This window comes from Ursus americanus, chromosome 1 (genome assembly GCF_024610735.1).
Source record: "Ursus americanus isolate L20-20 chromosome 1, mUrsAme1.1.p, whole genome shotgun sequence".
In the NCBI taxonomy this organism is placed as follows: domain Eukaryota; kingdom Metazoa; phylum Chordata; class Mammalia; order Carnivora; family Ursidae; genus Ursus; species Ursus americanus.
The window spans coordinates 59,445,880-59,460,180 of record NC_142127.1 but is presented as its reverse complement, the minus strand read 5'-3'; the positions used below and the strand labels follow the sequence as shown (position 1 = coordinate 59,460,180).

The 14,301-nt window shown below is 36.9% G+C and overlaps 1 protein-coding gene across 1 annotated transcript in view; it reads right to left on the bottom strand.

Moving 5' to 3' along the window:
- The window catches only part of NUP35 (nucleoporin 35), a 44,226-nt gene that overhangs the window by 24,896 nt on the left and 5,029 nt on the right, over window positions 1–14,301 (bottom strand). Inside the window, exons 3-4 of the mRNA XM_045806271.2 lie at window positions 12,346–12,473; window positions 9,906–9,972 (exon numbers count right to left, since the gene is read on the bottom strand). Coding sequence (XP_045662227.1) covers window positions 9,906–9,972; window positions 12,346–12,473 — 195 coding nt within the window. The remainder of the gene's footprint in view (window positions 1–9,905; window positions 9,973–12,345; window positions 12,474–14,301) is intronic.

Genomic DNA, 14,301 nt, shown 5'->3' with positions numbered 1-14,301 from the left:
ACTGGAGGAGATAATGCTAAGTGAAATAAGTCAAGCAGAGAAAGACAACTATCATATGATTTCTCTCATCTATGGAACATAAGAACTAGGATGATCGGTAGGGGAAGAAAGGGATAAAGAAAGGGGGTGGTAATCAGAAGGGGGAATGAAACATGAGAGACTATGGACTATGAGAAACAAACTGAGGGCCTCAGAGGGGAGGGAGGTGGGGGAATGGGATAGGCTGGTGATGGGTAGTAAGGAGGGCACGTACTGCATGGTGCACTGGGTGTTATACACAACTAATGAATTATCGAGCCTTACATCGGAAACTGGGGATGTATTGTATGGTGACTAACATAATATAATAAAAAATCATTAAAAAAAAAAAAAAAGAAAATAAATATTTCCTTTCAAAAAAAAAAAAAGAAGATTTCTGATTATGTCATTGGGATAAAGATTAAATGGTGTCATTTGAATGTCATAAAAATAAAAATAAAAATAAAAATAAAAAAAGAATTTGACCTCAGACCAAAGAGAGGTCTGGCCTTTATTCAGGTTTCTGGAGGTAACCTCTAAACCCTAGAAATTTGCCCAAAGACAGGAGTGTTTTTGTTATTCACGCACGCTCCTCAATGCACTTGATAGTTTATGCTAACAAGGTGGCTCAGGCTGGAGGCAGATCACACTACACAACAACCATGTGATTCTGGTTGGAGCTTTGAGCCAAATGCTACCATCACACCCGTAGGCAGAGGAGGGGACTGGAGACTGATTTTAGCCACTTGATCAATGACTCAATCAATCATGGTTATGTAATGAAACTCCAATAAAAACTCTGGACATGAAGCCTCAGTGATCTTGCCTAGCTGGCAATATGGCATGTATAAGCACCACATAACAATGCTGGGAGAGGAACACGTCATGGAAGCTTCATGTTTGGAACTCTCCTAGACTTCGCCTTATGCAATCTTTCTTTGGCTCTAATTTATACTGTTTTGCTGTAATAAAACTGTAACCTTAAACATAGCATTTTCAGTGGGTTCTGAGTCTTTCTAGTGAATTATCAAACCTTAAAAAGTAAGTTTGAGAAATCCCTGCATTTGTAGCCAATTGGTCTGAACTGAAGGCAGCCTTGGGGACCTCCAAATTTGCAACTGGCATCTGAAGTAAGGGCAATCTTGGGCGGAATGTTTCCTCAGACTTTCCAGATAACAAACCCATTATACCCAAGAATATATTGAACAATGGATATAACAACACCCAATCAAACATGGTAAAATGAACACTTGTATTCATCTCTAAGCCTGGGTTAGACAACCAATGACAGTCATTCTAGAAAGTCTCAGGTTTTAAGAACATAGGAACTATGGAAGGTGTGAAAGAGGATGCTGGCTGGAATCACGGAAACCTTGTTTAAAGTGTATATAAAAAGGAATGATATGGTAGGCCCTTCCTCATCTTAGGCAGCCAGATGACTACCGTTCAGCCATTCCACCCCCAAGAGACCAAGAATTTAGTATCTGAGGAAAGGGAACCTAACTGGCTCAGGACACAGTGAGTCCAATCACAGTAGAGAACAACTGTATGGAAACTGATTACGTGAAAGCCTGCATATTGAAAGGAGACTTCTCCCTTTTCTGTATTAAGAATACCTGCTTAGACATAAAGATTGAATGTAAAGAACTCTTCTTTGGGAAAATTTAAATTTGAAGGAAAAAAAGATCTACATATGCTGAAATCAGATTTTCCAAACAAAAATCTAACTGACTGTTATATAGTAGAGCCCAGTAAGAGACAAAACAGCCACCAATTTCCACTTTCCAACCAATGTTGATCCACATACACACAAGTATTTCAAGTACCTTTTTAGTGGCTCATTCAATTAAATACACCCCCACCAAGAAAGAAAGAATACTGGAAAAATAAAAAAGAGAGAGAGAGAGAGAGAGAAATAAGAACAAGAAGGAAAAAGGCAATATGAGCAGGAATTAAAAAAACCAACATTAATCTCACTGGTAAGATATTTTACCCATAAAAAAAGAAAAAGATACTACGTTTTTAAGTACATTTAGAGAACTACAACAATAAAATGTTCTTGGAAATTTTAAATGGCAAAATAAAAAATTACAAGAGTTGGAAACTGAGATTAAAGACATGTCCCAGAAAGTAGAATACAAAAGTAAAATACAATGTAAGGGAGAAAAAGTAGAAAATTAGAAATCCCTGCAGAGCTCACAAACTAAAGGAATTCCAGAAAGAGGAAACAACAAAAACAGAAAAAGAGCAATTACCAAACAAATACAAGGAAATTTTCCAGAACTGTAGGTTAAGTATCTTGATTTAAAGGATCTATCAACTAACTCCCTAGGAAAACAAATGAAAAAGTCCCACACCAAGGCACAGTTTTGAAATTGAGAATACTAACCATAGAGAGATCTTCAATTTTTTGAAACCAGACCACATACAAAGCCTAAAAAATCATCACCACACATGACTTCCACAAAACACTAGAAGCTTGAAGACAATGGAATGATGCCTCCAAAATTCTGAACTAAAAATCTGTACCCAGCCAAACTACCAATCTAGTGTGAAGACGGGGGAAAAAAAGCATTTCAGATATGAGGTCTTAAATTTCATTTCTCTCATAAGAGCTTTCTTAGAAAGCTACTCAAATATGTTCCTCACAAAAAGGGGAAATAAACTAAGAAAGAAGAAAGCATACAATAGGGAAAATAGCTCAACTCTAGAAATTTGCTAAGGCAAGTCCTAGGATGATAGGTGTATACCATGCTGAAACAGTAAACAGCCAAAAGAGAGGTTAAGACAGAGAAGTTCTCAGTTTAAAGCAAAACAAAAAAGTATTTGAAACTATTTTTGAGCATTTTTAAAAAGGCAGATATGTATCTTAGCAACAACATTTGCTTAAAATAAAGGGAGCAGATGGCACAGAGACAATCAGACAAATGGGAAAAAAAAACAATTATTAACTTAAAGAGAAATAGAAATTTTAGAGAAAGGATAAATTATACTATTTGGTTCAGCATAAAAAAGTGTTTATATAGTCGCAAACGCTGACAAAGGAATAAAGTCTGATATAATTATATTCAGTAATGTGGGGGAGAGAAGATAGATAATCTCCAATTACCTTAAGATAAATATACCAATATTGAAAATTGAAAATCAATTAGCAACATAAGCATATATGGTTGACTGAGTAATGGACCTCCAACATGACTACATCCTAATACTTGGAACCTGTGAATATTTACCTTATATGGCAAAAGGGACTCTGCAGATGTGATTAACAATCTTGAAATGGGAAGATTATCCAAGATAATTCAGGTGGGCCCCCAACATATCCACTAGTACCCTTACAAAAGGTAAAGGGAGGGAGATTTTAACTATAGAGAGGTGATGTGATGATGGAAACAGAGATTGCAGAGACACACTTAAAGATAAAAGGCACCACAAACCAAAGAATACAGGTAACTGCTAGAAGCTGGGAGGAAAAAAAAAGAAAATGGATTTTCCCCAGAACCTCCAGAAGAAAATGATCCTATCAACACTTTAACTTTAGTCCAATGATTCTGGACTTCTGACTTCTAGAACTGAAAGAGAAGAAATCCGAATTATTTTAAGCCACTAAATTTGTGGTAACTTGTTACAGCAGCAATAGGAAACTAATACAGCATCTCATTTAGATAAATGGAGATAAATTCCAAAAGGAATAGCTATAAGACTAGATCTAGACTGGTTGGTTCTGGAGGAATAAAGCTAAAGAATGCTGTACTTCATTATAAGTATTTAAAGTACTGTTTGATTTTTAAAAACTATCTGCTTTTATTGTTTCAACTAAAATATAAAATATTATCTATACTACAACTAGATGCCACCCATGGTACTATGGTTAGTCTGGCATGAGATTAAACAAATTTTGGTGACTAATTTTTAAAAAGTCAATATGGTAGGCAGAAAACGGTCTCTCAAAGATGCTCACATCCTAGTACCCAGAAATTGTAGGTTAAAAGAAATAAGGGATGTAGATGGAATTAAGACTGCTAATCGCCTGATCTTAAATGAGAAGATTACCCTGGATTAACCTAGTAGGTCCACATAATCACAAGGTTCCTTAAATGGGGAAGGAAAGAGTGATATAAAAAAGGTCCAACTGGCTAGTACAGGCTTCAAAGATGGTAGGGAACCATGAGCCAAAGAATATGGACAACTCTAGAAGCTGGAAAAGAGAGAGAAAGAAAAAAAAGATTCATCCTAGAACCTCCAGAAAAGAAAAAGAACCTACCAATGCCTTGATTTTAGAACACTGAGACACATTTTAGGACTTCTGACCTACAGAATTTTAATATAAATTTGAGTTGTTTTAAGCCATAAATCTGCAATAATTTGTTTCAGTAGTATCTGAAATTAATGCAATCTAGAATAAGATTATGGTTTATTCTAATTACATATATATACATATATATATTTTTAAGATTTTTATTTTTTTACTCACTTGACAGAGAGAGAGAGAGAGAGAACAGCAGGTGGAGCAGCAGTGGGAGAAGCAGGCTCTCCACAGAGCAGGGAGCCTGATGTGGGGCTCGATCAGAGGACCCTGGGATCATGACCTGAGCTGAAGGCAGGGGCTTAACCAACTGAGCCACCCAGGCACTCCTAATTATATTTTTTAAAAACTATGCCATGCCAAGTTGCACACAAACATTCCAACCCTCTTTTTGGTACTGGGATGTCACTGCCTCAAAACATTATATACATATATATTGGTTTCCTGTGTCTCCTATAACAAATTACGCTACCACATACTGGGTGGCTTAAAACAACAGAAATTTATTCTCTCACAGTTCTGGAGGCCAGAAGTCCAAGATAGATCAAGTTTTCAGCAGGGTCAAATGTATGCCAAAAGCACTAAGAGAAAACCCATTGCTTGCCTCTCCTAGCTTCTGGTTACTGCTGGCATGTTTTGTTGTTCACTGGCTTGTAATGACAACACTGATCTTTGCCTCAGTCTTCACATCACTTTATCCTCTGTATGTCTCTCAGGTCTGTGTCAAATCTCTCTCCTGTTCAGGACACTAGTAATTGGATTTAGGAACTACCTAGGTAATTACCAGGATTACCTTCTCCCCATTCTTCTCCCTCCCTAACTCCCTAGCTTTCCCTGGGAGCTCCTCCTCTCAAGATCTTAAACCATTTGTTTTAACCACAGAGGTTCTGGGGATTAGGACATGGACATTATCATTTCACAGCCACCAAACTCCCTACAACTTATATCCACCAATCCATTAAGTCAACAAATATTTACTGAGATCCCTTTATAACCAGCTCTGTGATGGGTAAATAATGAAAAAATAGAAGGAATCTGTGTCCTGAAGGAGTTCATAATCCAGTAAAGGAGAAAGATAGGAGCTGAGCAGAGAGAGCTGTACAGGAGCACATACAAGGAGCCACTAACCCAGATCAGAAAAAGAAGTGTCAGGAAAAGGTCCCTCACAGATAAATTAGTCCTCTTCCTTCCCTTCTGAGAATAGTATCCGAACTCTGAGCTCCTAGCATCAACAAAAGCAGGCAAGAAGTGCTACAGTCTGAATATCACACTTAATCTGTTAACAATATGCTAAAATAAGGACTCTAATTCAGTAGATAAAATTGGTATACCATCTGAGAAGACAAATGATAGATACAGGAAAGAACTGCTCAAAAAAAATTAAGAAAAATTTAAAAGAGTGTAAAAAGCAGAGGAATATTTAAATAGTAGCAGAAGAAAACTGAGGGGTAAGGAAGGGGAAATAGGGCAAACATATTCAGGGCAATAATAGGCCATTGTTGAAAAGAGTTTCTGAAATTTTCTAATCTGGAGTTCCCACTTTGTTATATGACTAAGGTTTCCCTGCACCAGAAATAAGATATTTAAAAAAATTTTAACATCAGCTACAAAGTTAAAACAAATAAACTCCTTACTGGACAAAAACCTAAGCATAAGTCACGCCATTAAATCCCATGACATCTCTTTATAAAAACTGCCAATCTCAGAAAGTTAAAATTTACAAATTATACAAGAAATTTTCATTTAGTTAAAACTACAGGAGAAAAAAAAAAACTCCAAAAGGTCTATGTTTTCCCTTCAATTTTCTCAACTCCTTTTCCCAATTCTTGCTTATTACTGACCATGTATGATAGATCCTCATGCCTATCATCTCTTCAAAAATATTCTTTTTCGGGGCGCCTGGGTGGCGCAGTCATTAAGCGACTGCCTTCGGCTCAGGGCGTGATCCCAGTATTCTGGGATCGAGCCCCACATCAGGCTCCTCTGCTGGGAGCCTGCTTCTTCCTCTCCCACACCCCCTGCTTCTGTTCCCTCTCTCGCTGGCTATCTCTCTCTGTCAAATAAATAAATAAAATCTTTAAAAAAAAAAATTCTTTTTCACTTATGCCCCATGAAGACTTTCTATACACACTCTTTAACCTCAAAGTAGAAGCAGCAGTGGCTCCCAGTGGCCAATTTATGATACGTGTATTTTCCTACCACAGTTCTTGTATTTTCACATATTAATTTCTAAAAATACAAGAACCTCATAGGAGTTACACTATTAGAAAAAATAAGATAACAAAAGGATGTTTAATTAACTTGAATCATGTTCTTCCACTTGACAACAATATTACAATGTGTGCTCTTCAAACAACTAAGAGATCCTTTAAAGCATAAAATACATTACTTAGCATTATGTGTTTTTGCATTTTCAGTGTCTCTGGGATCATTTATTGACTCAATTAAATAAATGAATAGTCACTACTGTAGCAACTAGTCAAGTAACAGCACTGTCATCTACCTATTTGTATGACCAGATTAAGATTGTTAAAACCTGGACTAATTCCCCAGAACATTCCACTTCACATATGTAAGTGAAACTGAGATAACAAACCTAATTTTCACTATGATATAGGTGGCAGACAGAAATCTAAAGATACTCCCTCAAAGTTTCTGTCCCCTGGTTTGACTGGTAATTCGAACACTAATCCAAGTACTACTAAGAAGGGACTTTGCACGTAGAATGAAATTTATCAGTTAGTTATATCTTAAAATAAGCAATTAGCCTGGATTATTCTAGTGGGCCCACTGTAATCAAATGAGTCCTTAATAGCAGCAGATGACAGAGAAGTTAGAGATACAACAGAAGAGGGAGGTCGGAGAGATTGAAAATATAAAAAAGATCTTGATCAGCCACAGCTGTCTTTGAAGATGGAAAGGGAGCCACAGGCCAAAGAAGAAGGGCAGCCTCTAGAAGCTGAGAAACACCTCCAGGCAACAGAAACAGCTAGCAAAAAACAGTGACCTCAGCCCCACTTTCACATGGAGATAAATTCAGCCAACAACCCAATGAGCTTGGAAATGGATTCATCCCCAGAACCTCAAGAACAGAACACAGCCCTGCTGACACCAGAGCTCTAAAGCAAGAAACAATCTGTGTCCAGACATCTGACCCATAGAAATTGTAAGATAATAAATTTGTATTGTTTTAAAATCTTTAAAAAGGGGGGAGGGGGAGCACCTGGCTGGCTCAATTGGTAGAGTGTAAGACTCTTGATGTCACAGTTAGAAGTTTGAGACCCGCGTTGGGTGTACAGATTACTTAAAAATAAAATCTTAAAAAAAGTAAGTTTGTATTGTTTTAAGCTACTAAATTTATGATAATTAAAGCAAATTAAACTAAAACAGATTATGATACAAGGGTGGGTGCTGCTGTAACAAATGCCTAAAAAACATGGAAGTGGCTTTTGAACCAGGCAGTGGGTGGATCCTGGAAGAAATCTGAGGTACGTAACAGAAAAAGCCTAAACAGCTTTGATCAAACTGGTAGTAGAAATCTATCTACAAGTGACTATAAGGACACTGCCACCGATGAAGATTCAGAGGGCTAGGAAAAACCTGGACCTAGAAGACAAAAAGATCTAACTTGTCATTGGATATTGCTTTTGTTATCCACTCTGATGGTCTCTGCCTTTTGCTGGAGTGTTCAGTACATTTCGCTTTATAACAATTGTAGATTTTGTTCATTTTAAATCTACTGCCTTGCTACTGTTTCTTCTGTTCCATTTTTGTTGTTGTTCCTTTTTTTCTCCTTTCCCGCCTTGTTTTGTCCCTCATTTGGATTAATACGGTAGTAGCCTCTTAACTGGTCTCCTTGCTTCTACCCTGCCCCTCACCCCAAAGTCTATAATCACCACAGCAGCAATCTCAACCTATTTGTTTTCCACCTTTTCTGGGTAAAGACCAGTTGATACCATGACATACATGGCCCTGTACTATGGGTCCCCCATTATCTTTCTGACCTCATTTCCTACTATTCTACCCCTTACTCACTCCACTTCACACTAGCCTCCTTGAACACCCGAGACACACTCCCACCTCAGTGCCTCTGTACTTGCTATTTCCTCTTTCTAGAACACTGTCCCCACTCCCTTACTTAGCTCAGGTTTCTGAGCAAACGTTACTTTTCCTCTACCTTTCCGTAGGAAGCAGAGTAATGGCCCCTAGAGATGTTCATGTTATTATCCCTGGAACCTGGGAATAAGCCATGTTACATGGCAAAGGACAATTAAGGTTGCAGATGGAATTAAGACTGCTAATCAGCTGCCCTTGAAATGAAGCGATTATCCTGGATTACCCAGAAGGGTCCAATGTACTCATAAAGGTATTTAAAAGAAGGGGGAGAGTGGAGATGTGATTACAGAAGAATGACCAGAGAAATGCAAAGTTTTGTTAGCTTTGAAGAAGAGGAAGGGGATCACAAGCAAAGAAATATGGGTAGCCTCTAAAAGACGGGAAAGGCAAAAAAACAGATCTGTCCCCCAGAGCCTCCATAAACTAAACACAGCCCTACCTATGCCTTGATTTCAGCCCACTGAGACCCATTTCAGACTTCTCACCTCTAAAACTGTTGTTTAAGCCACTTTTAAGTTTGTACTAACTTGTTATGGCAGCAAGAGAAAACTAATATACTACCTTATTTAAATCTACAAGACCTGACACCCCCTACTGCCCCACTTTGCTACTTAATTTTCCTCCATAAAATGCATTACCTTCTAACAAACTTTACAATTTAATATATCTGTAAATGTAAATTCTGTAAATAAATGCAAGCTCCACAGAGGCAAGGGTTATCTATTTGTTCAGTTTCCCAGGTCCCATGAATATATGTATTCATACATTTGCTGAGTGAACATTTGACAGATTATATGAATATGTAAGAAATGTGTGCTAATGATGATGCTGATGGTGATAAAAATACTATTAATCTTGAAGAAAAACTACATATAATCAGTGGCTGTTTGTAGTTAATGACATTTAGATTTATAGGTATGCATTAACAGCTTTCAAAACACCTTTATTCCTCAGTCTCTGTATTCCTTTTCTTCCCAATTGCAACACCTCTTTTTTAAATTACAGTTTTTAGTAATTCAGGAGACACTATTAAGTACATATTTTTGGGGGGCACCTGGGTGGCTGACTCTTGATTTCAGCCCAGGTCATGATCTCAGGGTCATGGGATCAAGTCTGCAACAGGCTCCATGCATGGAGTCTGCTTGAGATTCTTTCTCTCCTTCTCTCTCCTTCCCTCCCCCCTGCTCGTGCATGCACTCTGTCTAAGTAAATTAAAACCTTAAGAAAAAAAAAAGTATGTATTTTTTTAAAACTCAATATTTTGAGAATATCACATCTTACCTAGAAATTCAGGGGAAAAAAAATCCCAATATACAAAGTATTTCCTCTCTGAATGAAGTTACTAACATTTGAGAAAGTCTCCAAGTTTGAAATACAAAAGAAAAAATTTTGTCAATTATCAACAAAGTCTTATATTATCTCAAAGAGGAAAGAAAAGTCTTTGATGTTAAACAGAGTTATTTACCTGTTCCAGGAGTAGGCGTAGTGGTCATAACTCCAACAAGAGGACTCTGCATTACTGAAATGTTTGGCTACATGAAAAGAGAATAAAGTGTTAAAGTAAAAGCACAAAGTTCTAAGCGTAACCATAACACAGTGTTGAAAGGTCTCATTCAACAGATGACTGCATGTCTACGAAGTACTACAGATGCCTCTAATTAGTTCACAATCTAAGAGTACTCCAACTTTTTTCCTTTTTAAATTGAGCAGTATTAATCTAAAATATGCTAGACCCTTTAGCATATTCTTTGTTTAAAATAAGTTACATCAGATAAAGACACTATTTTTAGTAGAAAGTAACTTTGCTATTGGTTTTTATTTGTTTTTATTTTTTTATTTTTTAAGATTTTTTATTTATTTATTTGACAGAGAGAGACAGCCAGCAAGAGAGGGAACGTAAGCAGGGGGAGTGGGAGAGGAAGAAGAGGCTCCTAGCGGAGAAGCCTGATGTGGGGCTTGATCCCAGAACGCCAGGATCACGCCCTGAGCCAAAGGCAGACGCTTAACAACCACGCCACCCAGGCGCCCCTGCTATTTATTTTTAGTTCCTAAAAACACGGTTTGAAATAACAGAGAGCATGGTGATTCTTCTTCACATCACCAAGCTCACAGAGAAAAACAGAAAGATGGGAGAATCCTGTTTTTAAACAGACATTTACAAACCATGAAATAATACAGATAAAAATCAGTCTATAAAGACAGCATATCTGTCTCTACTAGTAGAAAGTTACAAAACAGGAAAATTATCAATACTAATTCCTTTAAATGGGAGAAAAATGAAAGACTGAACAGTTAAAAGTCCTTCTGTAAACAAACACAACAAGATCTAATCAAGAATAAGAACAGACTCTCTACAAGTAAATATATAAATATAGATTCTTTTGTAACAAACTGATTAAAGTAAGGAAATCTAAAATCTGGCTATTATCTAGCAACCAGAACTAAATGTTGAAATAATGTTAAGAGAGATACAAAACTTATTATTGTTCAATTCTTAATGGCAGTTTCTTTCATGATTAGGAAGAGGTTGAGCAAAGCTTCAGGGGGCAAAACTAATTTGGGCTTTTTAATAAGAATATTCTTACCAACCTTTAAGTCAAAAACATTCTCTACAAATTACGACACAAGGCTTTTAAACATTTTGAATATAGCAATAACTTTAAACTACCTTTGTTTTCATTGATCATCAGAGGAGTAATGAAAACTAGCATGAATTTATAAGCCAGTGGTTCTCATACCAAACAAAACATCAGATTTACTTGTCAACCTTTAGAAAAATATCCCAGGCCAGAATATTCTGATTTAGTTAGAATACCACTGCCCAAATATAACACAAGCAATATAAGTAATTTTAAATTTTACAGTAGACACATTAAGAAAGTAAAAACGAGTAGTTTATTTAATCTAGTACATCCAAATTATCACTTTCAATATGTAATTAACATAACAAGTAAGTGAGATAGTTCATTCTTTCTAAGTCTTCAAAATCTGGTGTGTATTTTACACTTAAGTATATCTCAATTAAGTACAGGACTGGCCACATTTCAAGTGTCAACAGCCACACTTGCCCAGTGGCTACTGTGTTGGGACAGAACAGTTATAAAAGTGTTGGAAAGAGAAGGTAATGTGTTTAACACAATGAATCAATTTTGCTTTGCTTAACAAGTAGGCCTAGTATGCTAGGTGTATCAAGCCTATAAAAAGTCAAAATTTACTGAAAGATGCTCCCTACCATTCTTAAACTTTCCAATAACTATGCTATATTTGGTTTAAGGAAAGACAAAACATTTCTCCAAACCAAACAGCAGAAATGTCTTTATTCAAATAACTTATCAGTTAAACTGACACACTGTTTAAGTCCTGCTAAGCACAACAGTGACAGAACACTTCTAATTATATCAGCTACTAACTTCATACTTAGAAAAATCCATACTACCTTTCAACTAACAATCAAGAGTTAACCACAGTAGTGCTAGCACAGCATGGCTGTTACAAACACTGGCTCTAGAAGACTGCCTGGCTTTAAAGCCTGGCTCCACTAGACTAGCTGACAAATTACTTAAGCTTTCTGTGTCCTAATTTCCTCAATGATAAAATGAAGCCCGTAATAGCTACTTTGCAAATTCACCTTGAGGATCAACTGAAATAATAAGATCAGAACCTGTAAAACCATAGAATTACTGATATGAGAAAAATAATCTGGTGTTCTATTACATTTTTAAGTACATTTCATGATAAACACAATTGAAGTAGATTCTATGATGAATGTCCTTAATGCTTATTCTGTGCAACACAGTTACAATAAAACACACCTCAGAAAAACATTTTAAATTACCAATCCTCAGTGAACACCCACATAAAAACATGCAATTATTGTGGATCATAAACAGGGTTATGTATGTCACCTGTCTTCTTGAAGTTAAAGGTGTTGATCCAAGTCCTGGGCTGGAAATATCATCATATATACTTCTAACTGGTGGAGCTCCACTTTTATCTTTATGAGCTGGTACAACTGGCTGTGGTGGTGACCCACCTACAATGTACAAAAAATACACTCAGGTGAGAAAAAGATTCTTTTTCATTTATATTTTTAAAATAGTTAAGATTCTTTCTGGTAAGATTCTTTTCCATTTATATTTTTAAAATATTGACTTAAACTCCTGTTCCGTAGGGCTTTTCAAACTGTAATACACTTAAGAATCACCTGGGAATCCTGTTAAAATTCGGATTCTGATTCAGAACATGTGAAGTGCAGCCTGAGATTATGAATTTCTAACAAGCTCCCAGTTATGCCAATGCTGGTGATTCACAGACTGTATGTGAATAAAAGGTTTCAGAATAAGAAAACAAATTTTAGTTTGTTTTTGTTTTTTTGCTTTTTTTTTTAAGATTTTTTAAAATTTATTTATTTGACAGAGAGAGACAGCCAGAGAGAGGGAACACAAGCAGGGGGAGTGGGAGAGGAAGAAGCAGGCTCCCAGCAGAGCAGGGAGCCCGATGTGGGGCTCGATCCCATAACGCCGGGATCACGCCCTGAGTCAAAGGCAGACGCTTAACAACTGCGCCACCCAGGAGCCCCAGAAATTTTAGTTTTTAGTAAACACATTGAGCCTTTGCTTTCTCTATAAAATCTTAACATTTCGATACAAAACTTGATCCTATTTCTCATTTGAAAGTAGGTAAACAGTTCCAGCTTGTATACACTTGAATAATTATAATCCCCTAATGTGGAAATTGACTGTCAAAATTAAATAGATCCTATTCATGTTTCTCACAATAGAAATATATTTAAGTACGTAATAAATACATAGGAACAGTATCAACTTTTGGGGACATAAAGATGTCTTTATAAGTTAGAGAATCAGCAATGCCAAACAGTGAAACAATCCAGACTCTGTTATGACTTAATGTCTGAGCTTAAATAGTATTGTATGAGCTATTTAGAGCACAGGCTATAAAACAAGACTGACCTAGGCTTTAACCTCCTGCTCTGTCACTTATTAATAAGTAGGCTTAATCAAGTTCATTATTGCATTCAGCCTCAGCTTCCTATCTTGAAAATCAGGGATACTACTACCTATCCTTTAAGACTGACAAAAGAATGAAAGTAACATATAAAATGCTTGGCATACTGCCTGGCTCATAAGTACTCAATATATAGTAGCTACAATAAAAACACATTTAAAATATACATTTGACCCTTGAATAAGACAAGTTTGCACTGTACAGGTCCACCTATACACAGATTTTTTACAGGATAGTACTGCAAATGCATTTTCTCTTCATTATAGTTTTTTTTTAAGATTTATTTATTTATTTTAGAGATAGAAAGGGAGAAAGCGTGCAAGCAGGGGGAGGGGCAGAAGGAGAGGGAGAAAGAAAATCCTCAAGAAGACTCCCCGCTGAGCTCAGAGACCAACAAGGGGCTCAATTCCAGAACCATGAGATCATGATCTGAGCAGAAATCAAGAGTCGGATGGCCAACTGACTGAGCCACACAGGCGCCCCATCTTCCTTATGATTTTCTTTTTTTTTTTTTTTAAAGATTTTATTTATTTATTCGACAGAGGGAGACAGCCAGCGAGAGAGGGAACACAAGCAGGGGGAGTGGGAGAGGAAGAAGCAGGCTCATAGCGGAAGAGCCTGACGTGGGACTCGATCCCGTAACACCGGGATCACGCCCTGAGCCGAAGGCAGACGACCAACCGCTGTGCCACCCAGGCGCCCCATTCCTTATGATTTTCTTAATAACCTTTTCTTCTCTTTAGATTTCTTTACCATACAGATAGTTTATAATACATATAACATACAAAATACGTGTAAGTCGACTATGTTATCGGTAAGGCTTCCAGTCAATAGCA